This window comes from Carcharodon carcharias, chromosome 2 (genome assembly GCF_017639515.1).
Source record: "Carcharodon carcharias isolate sCarCar2 chromosome 2, sCarCar2.pri, whole genome shotgun sequence".
Classification (NCBI taxonomy): Eukaryota; Metazoa; Chordata; class Chondrichthyes; order Lamniformes; family Lamnidae; genus Carcharodon; species Carcharodon carcharias.
Genome location: NC_054468.1, coordinates 74,338,608 through 74,355,308, shown reverse-complemented (window position 1 = coordinate 74,355,308; position 16,701 = coordinate 74,338,608). Strand labels below are relative to the sequence as shown.

Genomic DNA, 16,701 nt, shown 5'->3' with positions numbered 1-16,701 from the left:
CAAGTTACTTACAAGCTTGATTAAAACCTGGAGATGTGTTTGGGACTTGACCATAAGACTTAGTCTATAAGCACAAATGTGTGGGGGCACAGTTACCAGCTTTCCTAGGAAGAAAGATTCCTAAACCACATCATCTTTAAGTTATATAGGTGAAACATTCATTTTGAACTCTTATAGTATTAAATATGTACATAAATCCCTAGCATACCTGATTTTAAAAGGAACCCAGAGGATGAGAGGAAATCGCTTGGAGCACCCAGGCTGGAGTGCTGGTCCTTGGGATGATTCAACCCTTAAATAAAAAGTGCACATAATTTAACCTTCTACCTCAACAACTTGATTTTCTACATTGTTTCACTGCAAGATGAATGGGATGTGCACAGTTCAAAGCATAACTATTTCTGAAATGCTATGCAGTGCTGAAACTATTTATAAAGGTTTTCTGAAAACTGGCGATCTTTTTGAAGTTGATGTAACAAATGCATTGTTGACGTTCAGATGTACTCCACTCTGACAGGGGAAGAAAGTAGCAAGATAATTAAAAAAAAATATTTTGAAGGGTATCTTCAAAAAACTGAAATAATAACTGGGAAATTCTGATCAGTCTAATGCAACATCAAGTGGATGAAAGTCACAGACCTTAAGTGTTACTTCTGTTTCTCTCTCAACAGACGCAGCCAGATCTAAGCAGTTTTAATTTTTATTACAATTGCCCTGAGTCATGGGTCTCAGGGCTTTTACTACAGCAGCTAGGGAATTTAAATTAAATTAATTAAATAAACAAATCGGGAATAAAAAGCCATAATCAGTAAAGGTAATCATGAAACTACCAAATTGTCATAAAAACCCATCTGCTTTGCTAATGTCCTCGAGGGAAGGAAATCTGCCATCTAAACCCTGTATGTGACTTAAAACCCAATTTGATTGCCTCTCAATTGCCATCTGAAATAGCCTACCAAGCAACTCAATTGTATCAAAAACATGACAAAAATCTAAAATAAAACAGGATGGACCATTAGCATTGGTCTAGACACCGGAATGGAACATGGTAAAGGTGCATTTAACTCAACTGACCTTGATAGCACTCCTCACTTAGATGTGAAGGTGTGCCAAAATTGGGACAACCATCCCATAGACTAGTCAAGCAACAGCCTTAGACATATATACTCACTAATATCTTTCTGCCTATGCCCCAGAATCCTCATCACCATCCCTGGGTATGCCCTATCTCACCAGTAGGACAGTTACACCAGAGTAATGGCACAGTAGTATACAGTCAGAAGGGAATTGCTCTGGAATCCCATGGAGTCTAATAGCTTCAGATCAAACATGTACAAGAAAAACCACCTGTACCACCTACCTATCTCGTTCAGCTGCTGAATTAATACTCCTCTATGGTGAGCACCACTTGGAAGAAGCTGAGGGTAACAAGGGCGCCGAACATACTTCAGGTATGGATCTTCAGTGCTCATCACCATGACTGATCGAGTTGGTACAATCTTAATGAACATATTTGCCAGCATTGGCCTGCAGCAGGTAGTGAGAGTGCCAACACAAAGTGATCTTAACCGCAAATTCTACCTATCACAGATGCATCACTCCTGTATTGGTAAGAATGACAACCATAATTCCTTAGGAAGACAAACTCCTGTCTTTAGAAGACACCTTCACAATATAGTATGGCACTACCATTGTGCTAAATCTGACAGATTCAGAACAGATCTAGCAACTGAAAACTGACCATCCATGAGGCACTGCATCATCAACAGCAGCACAATTCTATCCCACCACAATCTGTAACCTCATGACCTGGCACACCCTTCACTCTACCATTACCATAAATCCACGGGACCAATCTTCGTTCAATGGGTAGTGTAGGAGGGCATAGAAGGACCAGCACCAGGTATGCTTAAAAAGGAGGTGCTAACCTGGTGAAACTACATGGGACTACATACATACTAAACAACACGGTGCATGCTAATAAGAAAACTGAGCAATCCCACAAGCAATGGGTCAGATCAAAGCTCTGTAGTCCTGTCACATCCAATCGTAAATGGTGGACAATTGAACAGGTAATGGGAGAGGGGCTCCATGAACATCCCCATCTTCAATAATGGCAGAGCCGAGCACATGAATGCAAAAGACCAGGCTGAAGCTTTTGCAACCATCTCAACTAGAAATGTCAAGTGGATGATCCATCACAGCCTCCTCCCGAGGTTCCTCTCATTATAGAAGTTAGTCTTCGGCAAAGTCAAATCACTCCTTATGCCATAAAGAAACAGCTAAGCTTGGTGGATCACCGTATACATCCTAGGCTATGGCTCTCACAACTTCCCAGCTGTAGCAGTGAAGGATTGTTCTCCAGAGCTAGCCATTACTCTAGCCAAGCTGCTACAGTTCAGCTATAATTCTAGCATCTACCTGAAAGTGGAAAAATTGCCCAGGTGTGTGTCATGTCCACAAGAAGCAGAACAAATCCAGTCTACTCTCAAACATCAGAGTGATGAAAGCAACATTCCCTGGAAGCTGCGTGGTTGTGCAGCAACCTGAAAGATGCTGCGCAAGCAGCACACAGATCAGCCGCTTTGTTACTGCATAAACAAATCTATTGCACACTACAAAAAAAAAAGAGGGTATGTTGGGTGTAAGACGCCGACAGTGTTATCGAGCAACCCTTGCTCACCAGAAGTCTATTCAGTTTGGGTTCTGCCAGCACCACCCGGCTCCAGACGTCAATATAGCCTTGATCCAAACACGGACAAGGTATGAATTCTAGGAGTAAGGCGAAAGTGACAGACCTCGACATCAAAGTAGCATTTGACCAAGTGTGGCATCAAGAAGCCCCAGCAAAACTGAAGTCAATGTAAATCAGGGGGAAAGTCATATCTAACAAAAAGGAAGATAGTCAAGGTTGTTGCAGGCTAACCATCTTGAGTTCCCAAACATATCTTCGGGAGTTTATCAGGGCAACGTCCTAGCCCAGCCACCTTCAGTTACTTCATCAATAACCCTCTCCCCAACATAAGGTTAGAGGTGCGGATGTTTGCTGATGATTACATGGTGTCCAGTATCATTCACAACTCATCATGAAGCTATCCATGTCCACTTGCAGGAAGAACTGCACAACCTTGAAGCTTGGGCTGATAAATGCTGAGTAACATGCACCCCCACCCACACACACGCACGCATCAGGCAATGACCATCTCCAACGAGAGAATCTATTCACCTATTTTTGACATTCTTTGGCTTTACCATCAACAAATCCTCACTATCAACATGGGGAACATGCCTGACCAGAAACATAACTGGTTCAGTCTCATAAATAGTGGTTTACAAGAGCAGGGCAGAAGCTGGGTATTCTACAGCATCAATTACCTCCCAACTCCCCAAACCAGTCCATCAAGGCAAAAATCAGAAGTGTGAAGGATTTGCCTGAAATTAGTTCAGCATCAACAACACTAAAGATGATGAACGCCATTAAGGACAAAGCAGCCCACTTGACTGGCATGCCAACCACTACCTTAAACATTTATTCCCTTCATTACTTGTGCACTGTGGCTGCAGTGTGCGGCATCTACACAACAGCAACTCACCAATGCTTCTTCAACACTTGCCAAACACACTAATTCCACCCCCAGATGGACAAAAACAGTAGAGATATTATCTCCTATTAACACATCTGATACAGAAATATATTACTATTCCTTTGTCACAGGACCACAATTCTGAATGCAAATCACCAGGGCCTTCCCAAGGGCAGACAGCAATGGGTCATAAATGCTGGCCTTGCCAGTGACACCCACATGCCCTGAATGAATAAAAGCAAAAGTCAACCCAGCCAAATACTCCACATTCCACTGTGAAAATTCTCGTTCGGATGAAATTCAATTAATTGATTGAAGTAAAAATCCAAAACTCAGTTCACCTAGTAACCTTATAGCTACCAGATTAAATTTCAGCCCAGGTTCTGAGTGAAAAGAGCATCTTTTCATTCAGTCATATTTTAATACCCCAAAATGAATTAGGCATATGAGGCCAGTGTACATCCTGCTGGAACAATTCAGTATAATAAATCAATTAACACTTCAGATTTGTTAAACTGACCTGGGTCTTTTCTTCCTGGTTTTTCAAACCGCCGTTCTCCCCTATCAAAAGTAAAAACAACTTAAATTTCCTTTTAGTTAAGAGCCACAATGCGAGCATAGTAAGAGATTATTCAACATTGAAACCAATTTAGACAACTGGTCAAAGGAATATTTTTAAGTAAACAAAACGACTTCATTTTACTCATATCTGGAATCCTCTACAAGGAGTCTCTCTTACATACAGTATAGATTTGAATGTTCCAGGGATCCAAATATCAACTCCTGAAATCAAAGGTTTTTTTTGTAATCAACAATATTATATTTCCTACTGATGTTCTATTGAAATCAAAATATGTAGCTTTGTTTTCCTAGAATTACTGGTCTTTCTCTTATGACATTGCTATTGGGGAGTAATCAGACATACTGTTTTATGAGAATGGATGAATAAAACATTAATAAGGTCACTGAAGTTTACAAAGAAACAGTGAAGTAAGTTGTAAAGTTTTTTGATTGTTTCCTGGGAATGTAAAGCAACTGCGTAAAACGTGATGCAATTGATTTCTGTGATGGACAATGTTGATATGATGAATGTGCACTAGGCACAATCTTTTCTTAATGTACAGATATGCTCTGAATATGAGTATATAGCTTGTTTTACTCTTGCATAGTAACAATATCAACAGAACTCCATACTACCATTGGTTATTCTCCGTTTAAAGCAACCCTCCCACAATGGAATACAAATATACTGCAACACTTAGGAAGTTAAAGCGATGCTATATATTTTCAGAATAACATTCTGTAACAAGAGTCGAAACAAAGGAAGAACAAAATTGCACTTATGTAGCCCTTCTCAAACCCTCTGAATCGCCCAGGCCTTTCACAGCCAATTAAGTGCTTTTTGGAATGTAGTTACTATTGCAATGTATAAACTGTCCTTATTTAGCGTGGTGTTTAATGAAATGCTGCAAATTGCTAAATTTTACAATATAGAGATGACCTTCTCGATATGCAAATAAAAATTAGTCAAACTCTATTAGGTATTGATTGCAAATCAGTCCTGAGAAGTCTACATTGCCATTTCACAAGTTCAGACATTTAAAAGGAATAGCTAGCTATAATGTAGCAACGCAGGGGTGTACACTTTTGCATTAATTTTAATGTGCTTCTGTAGGCTGAAATTTAGAAAGGGAACTGGCAACCTCATCTTTTCTATGGTAAGGTAGAAAAAAACTTGAAGTTTTATTTAAATTTAAATACTAAGTGCAACACTCACCAAAATAAACCCTTCATGAATAGCTTTAATGGGGAAAATTTCAAATCCATTCACTATTTCCTAAAGCAATTCTTTAAAGCTAAGATCAGCATAAACCTGTTAGAAAAACAAGTTTAACATTATTACTGAATTCAAGGTACTAACAGAACTGAATGGTGGCAAAACACAACCACAAGAACTTCAGTAAGTATTCATTATACGGCGCATGCGTGAGCTTTAAGATTAACAAAGAATATATAATTGTGGCATTAAACCTGTCAGCTACCCTATGTCTCATGCTCCAAGTCAACTACTATCCTCAGTTGTAATCTTGGAATTCCATGACTTTTTATGTAAATTATCTTATGGAATGTGGGTATACTATTTATCTATCTCTTTGGCATGATTAAACAAAAATATGTGGACATTTACTTATCATTATTAATATAATTAACATAAAACCGCTGTATAACTTCTGCTTCTTATCTACTTTTTGGCCTGGACTCGTCACTTAAGTTGTGTCAAAGGAAGGGTGCTCTACTCAGTTTTCTTTGAAGCATCAAGACGTATACAAGCATTCTATCAAATCAAAAATCACCACACAATGATTCCTGAAGTGCTGTAACAAGCAGTTTTTGGCTCAAAGCTTCGGACAGATCCTACAGTGCAATTTCAAAGCTTTGAGTGTTTGTATATTTGGAGCTGCAGGGAGTAAGTAGGAAGCACAATTTGTCCAAGTTTGCAAATGTCAATTTATTCTCCTAATCCGATTAGATCACTTCCTTCTAAATTTATGTAAAAACATTTCATGGTTCCCTTGACTTGACTTAGACATTATGACCGTTATCACCGTACCATGAACATTACATATCCTAATAAAGTAAATGCAAACAAAATTGTACATCACAAATTCAAAAGTACAGCCTTTCACAAAGTTATCAATTGTGCACTTCAAGCTGACACAGATACAGTCATCCTTCCACTTTGCAGTCATTAACTGCACACTATTCTTGAAACTCTATGTTAACTGCTTGGATGCAAGAGATAAGAGAATGTTCTGAAGTAATTGTTCTCATTCCTCCGTGAAATTAACATCTACTACCAATAAACTTCAAACTTATACTGCCATAATCTACAAAATATGATCTGTATGTAATTAGTAAGTTGAAGCACTTGCCTTACCTTGTGACTTCAGCAGGGGAGTAAAGCTAATTGGATTGCTCTTTCAAAGAGATGGCACAGGCACAATAGGCCATATGTTCTCTGTCTGTGTTGTATGATTCTGAGATTCTAAATTAAAGCTCCAACAAACCTACGTTGTTAGACTTGGAACTTCTGGGTAGATCCGCAGCACAGATCCCACTTAGGTATCATTATTCAAGGAAATACTGACGCCAACAGCAAACTTAAAAAATACAACTACAGTATATTCAGATACATTGGAATGCACACAATTTGAGGAATAGATTAAATAAGGATGGTTTTCTCATACCATTGCAGGGAGCATCTATTTTCTGCACCTACTGTGCTAAGTTGTTATTGTGATAAGTAAGCTATTGCAATGAAAATGATTCAACTCCAAAATAAACATTAGGAAACAAAAGAGCAAGAAAGATGTTATATAAATGCAACCTGTTAAAAGTAGAAAATGTTCCAAAATGCTTTGACAAAAATAAAAATTAGACACTGTGTCAAAGAACAAAAAATTAAGAGGGGCGCCCATATCTTTGGCCAAAAAAGGGTATTTAAGTTGTTTTGAGACAGAAGAGGCAAAAGACAGGTTTAGGCAAAACATTCCAGAGTATAAGGCAGAGATGATGGTGAGGCAAAAGTATGGGGTGGTGCACATAATGCCCATATCAGAGGAATTAAGAGTTCAACAGGGATTTGGGTAGGGCTGGGATAAAGGGGTTCAAAGTCATAGATGGACTGAGCAATAGGCTGCTAATTTTAAAATTTGAGGCTTTGGGGACCATGGCCCAACCTAGATTAGTGAGATCAATGGTGGTGAGCAAGAGAGACTTTGTGCAAGATTTGATACATGCAAAGTTGAACATAATGTGAAGCTTTATATTGGCTGTAAGATTGAAGGCTAGCTAGGAGAGAATTGGGAAAACTGAATCTGAGGTGGCAAAGACACAAATAAAGGTTCCAGCAGCAGATGGGTTAAGATTAAGGCAGAAACAAGCAATATTATGAAGTCTAAAGATTGAAATAGGTGGTCTTTGTTTTAGAAAGAATACTGGGTCCAAAATTCAGCACACTGTTGAACAGGATGCTGAAGTTACAGTCTGGTTTAATCTCAAGTTAGCGCTAGCAGAAGGCAAGTTTAATGAGTTTGTCTTCCAGGTGTTAGGCCGGAGGAAATTACAGTTCATCAGAGGCTAAATATCAGACAAGCACTGCAAAAGAGGCATTAAGGCAGTGGAATTCGGTATCGCCATAATTGTGGAAGTTGGCCATGTGTCTTGAGATAAGGACAAGATCTCCAGGTAACTCCCAAAGTAACAGCATGGAATGGGAAAATAAATCATTGCTAGTGATGCTCTGGTTAATGACTGGATATGTAAAAGTGAAACCAAGGTAAAACAGTCCTACCTATCAAGATAATGGAGGAGACTGCATCGAAGACTAGAGAAATGTTGGAAGTATCTAACTATTTTATATTCATTAATATTGGTGAAAATATTAAGCTCTTACAGAATTAACTGAATCAGAGCCAAGTGATGCTTTAATGTATCAACTCACCTTTCTTCCCAACTTTGTGATCTGTGCATTTCTCGAACTCCTCGACCAAAACCTCCTTCACCTTCATCAAAACTTCTTTGGTAAAAACCACCTTCACCTCGCCCTCGACCTGAAGAAAAATATTTGAAATAAAGACTTAGGATATAAAGGTAAAAGCTTATACCAAGTTCCCTGTTGCGTTTTTTTTCGCAATATATTTTGATATGTTATATTTTTCAACACCGATTTTCAATTCCCAAGATAAAGAGCTTGGCAGAATTATTACTAAATAGAGGGTTGATACATCTACAAAGAATTCTGCTGCATATACCAAGAAATTCCTCAACATGGAACCAGGAATTGAATCCAGCCCAAAGGGGGAGAGAGAAAGAAGTTCTGACAATCAGAAAGGTCCGACTTTAAGTGAGTTTTTGATCATCCTTGATATGTACAAAATTGTCCACAATGCAGCCTGACATTGGCAGTTCTCAACATAAGAAAATTAAACTACAGCCTAGTATCTCAAATCCAGCTCTCCGAAAACCGGCTATGTCCGAAAACCAAACATTTATTTCAAGCTGCGTCACGTGACTCCCCCTCGTCACTGATATCGTTGGTCCAACTGGAAATTCTTTGGAGCTGCTCCCACTCCACAACCATGCCTCACTGAAATACTGCAGGAATCCTACTTATATAAACAAAGCTTTTTCACACTTCTGGCAAGCTAACCCTGACAGATCTGAAGCAGCTCCAAAGGATATCCTGGCTTACTTTACAGCATTGTCTACTTCTTAACACCTGGAAGACAAACTCATTAAACTTGCCTTCTGTTACATCCTTCTGCTAATACTGTCTGAGATGAAACCAGACTATTTGTAACTTGAGCATCCTGTTCAACAGTGTACTAAATTTTCGGCTCAGTATTCTTACAAAACAGCCCTTGTGCAATCTTTACTTGAGAAACATACCTTCAATGCTGTGTCCACCCATCCTGACTTGGAACTGTGTTGCTGTTCCTTCACTGCGGCTAGGTCAAGGTCTTGAAATTCCTTTCCTAACAACACTGTGGGTGTACCTACACCACATGGACTGCAGCAGTTCAAGGCAGCAGCTCACCACCACCTTCTCAAGGGCAATTAGGGATGGGCAATAAATGCTGGCCTAGCCAGCAATACCCACATCCAATGAAAGAAAAGGAAAAATGCTCAGCCTGAAAACTGGCAAGATCTAAAATGTGGCATGGGCTCGATCCCGAGGTTGCCAGTTTTGAGGCACTGTATCTATAAAGCAAAGGCACAATAGAAATTGCTTTGCAGTATTAGATCCATAATACCACTCATTCCTGAATCTCAGATGAGCAACCTATATTGGCCCAGCCTTTGCTGTTGAAAATCCCTAGTCTAAAACAGAGCTTTGGGGGTCAATTCCTTACATACTGCTGCAAACCCTAATCCCACTAATGAATCTATGTACGCTGCATCATTTCACTGAAACAGCTGCTTATGAATAATGTATTTTGCTATTTGTGATATCAGTGGATGATTCCACTGATACCACTTCACACACAAATATTTTCCTGCATGGGCTCAACTTGCCAAATAACTGCCTCCTGTGTTGGAGACATTCCATGGCTCCCCTATTTCCATTGAATCACACAACTCACGATTCATTTCCACAAGGTGATCCTTTAGTCATCTTGATATATCTGCTACTATTGATTTTGTTAACTCTTCTCATCTGCTTTTGCTCCCAAACCGATTTTATACCTCTATTGCTTCCACTAATGTCAATCACAATTTTTCTTCCTCAAGAAAAAGCATGATTGGAATTATGCAGATTTTCTCAGAAGTGGTTGCTGATGTCCCACAGGGTTTTGTTGTGGGACTGCTTCTTGTCCACTGCAAAGATCAATGATTTGGATATAGGGCTAGAGGGAGTGATGCTTAAGTTCACAGAAAACCGAGAACGAGGATGCAAATATTTTGGCTAGAAAAATAATGGGGCAAGAATGGGTGATGTGAAAGACAAGGATTTGGGGTGCATGTTCAGAGCATCGTCTCAAGTGGACATGGCCATAAAAATGCTAATGGAGTATGATTTTATTGCAACATATTGAATTTAAAAGTCTAAACGTTTTTGGTGAATCTACATAAAACCTCAGTAAAACCACTACTGTGTGTATTTTTAAGCTCTGTGCTATAAGAATGCTGAAGCAACAGAAAGGCATAGCACAGATTAACTGGCAGAAAACACAAATAGTGCCTCAGGGCCCCCTCCCTTCATAAACTCTAACTGATCCAACATGCTGTCACTCATTACCAGTCCATCATTCGTCACTGAACCACCCCAACTCATTAGTTTAAAACCTTTATCTTTATCTATAAAATCCTCTACAGTCTTGCCCACCCTACCTCACTGAGCTTTGAAAGCCATAAAACTTCAAAAGGCTCTATTCCTCTAATCTTAGCTTTATTGGCACCCCTTTATGCCTACCAATGATGTTTTCTGAAACTCTACTTTGGCCTCTTCACTTCTTGATCTATCATCTTCTGACCTGGCATATATTCTCAACAGTGAGTGAAGCCCTGAGAGATTTTCCTTTCACAAATTTGAGTTGCTGTTGATGCTATGCAAAGTTAAAATGAGTGTTCCAGTCCCTGACTATAACATGTCTCACCTAGAGAATAAAACAAAACAGAAAGAGACTTAACACTCAAATAATCCAACTTCAAATATAGCATCTGAGTCAGCCAGAAGTATCAACAAGAATTTAAAATGTACCCACAAGTAAACCATCACAACAATCCTTTGCGTTAACAGCTTGAATACATTTAAGCTGTTCTGCAGGATTATAAGTAAATTTTAGTAGCTTCTTATCCTCCTTCCACTTTGTTACCTTTGGATAGCCCCAAAAATCTAGCCTCAGATCACGCCTGGAATCATAGCTGCAGCTTTTTAAAAAACGTCCATGGGAAAAAAGTTTACAATACAATGAAGCATGCATATTGGAGTCTCATGATGAAAGTCTGCACCCAAGCTCTCGCTCGATACAGGCTTTGGGAAATTCAGTACTGCTATTCATTCACTTTCAAGCTGACTTACAATGCAGAGGTTCCAAATGAGCAGTATAAGCGATTAGCTGGTATTATTTCTGCATATTTTATCCCTACTCTGCATCATGATCTCACATGCTGTAGAAAAAAAACCGTTAGGATCATCTAGATTATTCAAGTCCAAATTTCACACTGTGGTAAACATAGAAACATAGAAAATAGGAGGATTAGGCTATTCGGCCCTTCGAGCCTGTTCCGCCATTCATGATGATCATGGCTGATCATCCAGCTCAACAGCCTGCTCCTGCTTTCTCCACATATCCTTTGATCCCTTTCACCCAAAGAGCTATATCTAACTCCTTCTTGAAAACGTACAATGTTTTGGTCTCAACTACTTTCTGTGGTAGCGAATTCCACAGGCTCACCACTCCCTGGATGAAGAAATTTCTCCTCATCTCAGTCCTAAATGGTCTATCCCATATCCTCAGACTGTGACCCCTGGTTCTGGACTCCCCCACCATTGGGAACATCCTTCCTGCATCTACCCTGTCTAGTCCTGTTAGAATTTTATAGGCTTCTATGAGATCCCCTCCTCAGCCTTCTGAACTCCAGCACATGTAATCCTAACCGACTCAATCTCTCCTCATATGTCAGTCCCGCCATCCAGGAGTCAGTCTGGTAAACCTTTGCTGCACTCCCTGTATAGCAAGAACATCCTTCCTCAGATAAGGGGACCCAAACTGCACATAATATTCCAGGTGTGGTCTCACCAAGGTCCTGTATAATTGCAGCAAGACATCCCTACTCCTGTATTGAATCCTCTCGCGATGAAGGCCAACAAACCATTTGCCTTCTTTACCACCTGCTGCACCTGCACGCTTACCTTCAGCAACTGGTGTACAAGAACACTCAGGTCTCGTTGCACATTCCCCTCTCTCAATTTATAGCCATTCAGATAATAACCTACCTTCCTGTTTTTGCTAACAAAGTGGATAACCTCATATTTATCCACATTATACTGCATCTGCCATGCATTTGCCCACTCACTCAGCTTCTCCAAATCACACTGAAGCACCTCTGCATCTGCCTCACAGCTCACCTTCTCACCCAACTTTCTGTCATCTACAAATTTGGAGATATTACATTTAGTTCCCTCATCTAAATCACTAATATAAATTGTGAATAGCAGGGGTCCCAGCACCGATCCCTGCGGTACCCCACTAGTCACTGCCTGCCATTCCGAAAAAGACCTATTTATTCCTACTGTTTCCTGTCCGCCAACCAGTTTTCTATCCATCTCAATACACTAACCCCAATCCCATGCGCTTTAATTTGACACACTAATCTCTTATGTGGGACTTTGTCGAAAACCTTCTGAAAGTCCAAATAAAACACTTCCACTGGCTCTCCCTCATCAACTCTACTAATTACATTCTCGAAAAATTCCAGTAGATTTGTCAAGCATGATTTCCCTTTCGTAAATCCATGCTGACTCTGTCTGATTCTGCCACTGATTTTCAAGTGCTTAGCTATTAAATCTTTTATAATGGACTCTAGAATTTTCCCCACTACCGAAATGAGGCTGACTGGTCTATAATTCCCTGTTTTTTCTCTACCTCCCTTTTTAAAAGTGGGGTTACATTAGCTACCCTCCAATCTGTAGGAACTGTTCCAGAGTCTATAGAATCTCAGAAGATGACCAATGCATCCACTACTTCTGGGGCCACTTCCTTAAGTACTCTGGGATGTAGATTATCAGGCCCTGGGAATTTATAGGCCTTCAATCCCATCAATTTCCCCAAAACCATTTCCCTACTAATACTGATTTCTTTCAGTTTCTCCCTCTCACTAAACCCAACATTTCTGGTATGTTATTTGTGTCCTCCTTTGTGAAGTCAGAACCAAAGTATGTATTTAGTTGGTCAGCCATTTCTTTGTTACCCGTTATAAATTCCCGTTTCTGAGGGACCTACATTTTTCTTCACCAATCTTATTCTCTTCAAATACCTATAGAAACTTTGTCAGTTTTTATGTTCCCCACAAGCTTACTCACGTACTCTATTTTCCCCTTCTTATTCAGTCCCTTGGTCCTCCTTTGCTGAATTCTAAAATTCTCCCAATTCTCAGATCTGTTGTTTTTTCTGGCCAATTTGTATGCCTCTTCCTTGGATCTAATGCTATCTCTAATTTCCCTTGTAAGCCATGGCCACCTTTTGCGCCAGACAGGAATAAACAATTGTTGCAGTTCACCCATGCACTCTTTGAACGTTTGCCACTGCCCATCCACTGTCATCTCTTTAAGTAGTTTCCCAATCCATCATAGCCAACTCGCACCTCATACCATCATAGTTTCCTTTATTCAGATTCAGGACCCAAGTCTCAGAGTCAACTACGTCACTCTCCATCTTGATGAAGAATTCTATCATATTATGGTCGCTCATCCCCCAAGGGGCCTTGCACAACTAGACTGCCAATTATTCCTTTCTCATTACACAATACCCTGTCTAGGATGGACTGTTCTCTAGTTGGTTCCTCAACGTATTGGTCCAGAAAACCATCCCATATACACTCCAGGAATTCTTGTACAGTATTGTTACTAATTTGATTTGCCCGATCTCTATGCAGATTAAAGTCACCCATAATTACAGATGTTCCTTTATTGCATGCGTCTCTAATTTCCTGTTTAATGCCATTCCCAACATCACTACAGTTTGGGGGTCTATATACAACACCCACGAATGTTTTTTGCCCCTTAGTGTTTCTCAGCTCTACCCATACAGATTCCACATCATCAGAGCTAATATCTTTCCTCACTATTGCGTTAATTTCCTCTTTAACAGGCAATGCAACTCCACTGCCTTTCCCTTTTTGTCTGTCCTTCCTAAATACTGAATACCCCTGGATGTTCAGTTCCCATCCCTGGTCACCGTGCAGCCATGTCTCCATAAGCTTGTCACTATAAAGAAAGGGAAGGAGCCAATGACCATCATCTGCTCTGACAGGAAGAAATCTTGCTTATTAGACAAGTCTGTTAAACTGGAGACTAGCTCCATCAGGCTAAGCCTTTATATTTTTGCAAAAATATACTTATTGATCAGTGGTCATTTTGTAGAAACTTTCAAATTAAAATTTGAGCAAATCCAAGAGGTCAGTGTGAGCCGCACAGTTTGCCTGATCTTAGCCTGAAGATCCTCAGTCTGCCAGATTGACAATGCATTTCATAAACCATTTCTCCAATATCATGCAATGATTGCTGGCAATAGGACAGAGACTGTGATTCTTATGGACAGGCTTCATCCAATCCAAGTAAAAAGCTCCATGCAAAAAGTAACACTCCAGCTTTGGTCAGTGACAGAGAGGATAAAAGAAAAGGACCCAATGATGGTAAAATTGAGGAGAACTTTAGTTAAGCCTTACTCCAAGACCCGCATACTAAATGAAATAGGTTCATCAAGTCTGAAACAACATCAAAATAAAAAAAAAATTTAAAAAACATACTATAGCATTTTATCTAGAAATGCTACCCAGAACTTTTCCTTCCCCTTTGTGTATTTTTTATCTCTCAAAAACCACTAGAGGGCTTCAGAACATAGAATTCTCTGTTTACAGACTGTACTTACAAATTACCAAATCATGAGAATATAGCTCTCACAAGCAAATTAGAGAATCATTCTTGTAATGTCATATGACTGCAGTGACCATGAATTCATCTAAAAAATAAAGGTGGGTGGAGGTAATATTTTCACTTCAGTTTGTAAGCATATATTAAAAAATAATGGATTGGCTTCAATGAAACTTAGTCCACAGATAGGGTATGATCCACTGAATAATTGATTTGTTTTGCCAAAGATGTGGATCTAGATTCTAGAATCTTTTTTTAAAGGATCCATAAACATTGGGACATAGGGAGAACTTACATGTTTTAAAGAATGTTTTGGGTTACTTGATTTAGAGTGTTGTGATTGCTTTAGGAGGTTATGGATCATCTCAGCTGTCGTGGTGCAATTTGGCCCAGCTGTCAAAATGTGAGCGGAGTTTTCAGAGTCATTTGTTGGATGTGGGTTGACCTGAAGCTTCCTCAGTGAGATGGAGGATCTTAATAAAAACATTTTTTTTTTCCAGGGAAAACCATCAAAGAAGAACTGCGCCATTGTAATAGCATTGAATTAACACAATGATGAAGGTATGCATTCTATTGAGCTCCCACTCCACTTGTTTGTATTAGAAGTTAACTGCAAAAGTTAACATAGTCACCACAAAACTCAAAAGAAAAATGAGCAAAAGGAAAGAAATTCAAAACTGCACTTAGTTATACAGGAAATTAAAATATTAATGATACTAAAAATCTGAAATAAGAATAGAAAATGCTAGAAGTACTCAGTAGATCTGGCATCTGAGGAAAGATTCATAATTAACATTTCAAATAATAAACTCCATTCTGATCAAAGTTTTGAAAAGTCGTCGATCTGAAACATTAATTATTTTATTCCCTCCATTACAGGCCTGCTGAGTATTTCCAGTCTTCTGTTTTTATTGTTGTATTTATATAATACGATTTACATCCTCAGGATGTCCTAACACACTTCATAGCCAATTAAGTATATCTTGAATTGCAGTCACTGTTGCAAGGCATGGAAATATGCAGCCAATTTGCACATAGAAAGCAGTCAGATAAAAACTATTATTTGCTTCAGTGGTGTTGCTGAGAAATATATGTTGGCCAGGATATGATTACTTCGGTGCTCCTTCATGCTCTCGTCGGGACCTGGAAAAACTTATTTATTTTGCTTCTAATCTCCACCCCTCCATCATTTTCACATGGTCCATCTCTGACACTTCCCTTCCCTTCCTTGACCTCTCTATCTCAATTTCTGGTGATAGACTGTCCACCAATATCCATTACAAGCCTACCGACTCCCATAGCTACCTCGACTACAGGTCCTCACACCCCACTTCTTGTAAGGACTCCATCCCATTCTCTCAGTTCCTTCGCCTCCGTCGCATCTGTTCTGATGATGCTACCTTCAAAAACAGTTCCTCTGACATGTCCTCCTTCTTCCTTAACCGAGGTTTTCCACCCACAGTCGTTGACAGGGCCCTCAACCATGTCCGGCCCATCTCCTGCGCATCCGCCCTCACGCCTTCTCCTCCCTCCCAGAAACATGGTAGAGTCCCCCTTGTCCTCACTTATCACCCCACCAACCTCTGCATTCAAAGGATCATCCTCCGCCATTTCCGCCAACTCCAGCACGATGCCACCACCAAACACATCTTCCCTTCACCCCCCCCCCAGCAGCATTCCGTAGGGATCGCTCCCTCCGGGACACCCTGGTCCACACCCCCCACTCCTCAACCCCTTCCCATGCAAACGCAAAATATGCAACACCTGCCCCTTCACTTCCTCTCTCCTCACCGTCCAAGGGCCCAAACACTCCTTTCAAGTGAAGCAGCATTTCACTTGCATTTCTCCCAGCTTAGTCTACTGCATTCGTTGCTCCCAAGGCGGTTTCCTCTACATTGGAGAGACCAAACACAGACTGGTTGACTGCTTTGCAGAACACCTTCGGTCTGTCCGCAAGCA

At 40.0% G+C, this 16,701-nt stretch overlaps 1 protein-coding gene across 3 annotated transcripts in view; it reads right to left on the bottom strand.

Annotated features, from left to right (window-relative positions):
- The window catches only part of gigyf2 (GRB10 interacting GYF protein 2), a 163,207-nt gene that overhangs the window by 110,886 nt on the left and 35,620 nt on the right, over positions 1-16,701 (bottom strand). For all 3 annotated transcript variants that reach the window (XM_041211236.1, XM_041211257.1, XM_041211247.1), the window contains exons 6-8: positions 8,089-8,197; positions 4,105-4,145; positions 209-292 (exon numbers count right to left, since the gene is read on the bottom strand). In XM_041211236.1, coding sequence (XP_041067170.1) covers positions 209-292; positions 4,105-4,145; positions 8,089-8,197 — 234 coding nt within the window. The remainder of the gene's footprint in view (positions 1-208; positions 293-4,104; positions 4,146-8,088; positions 8,198-16,701) is intronic.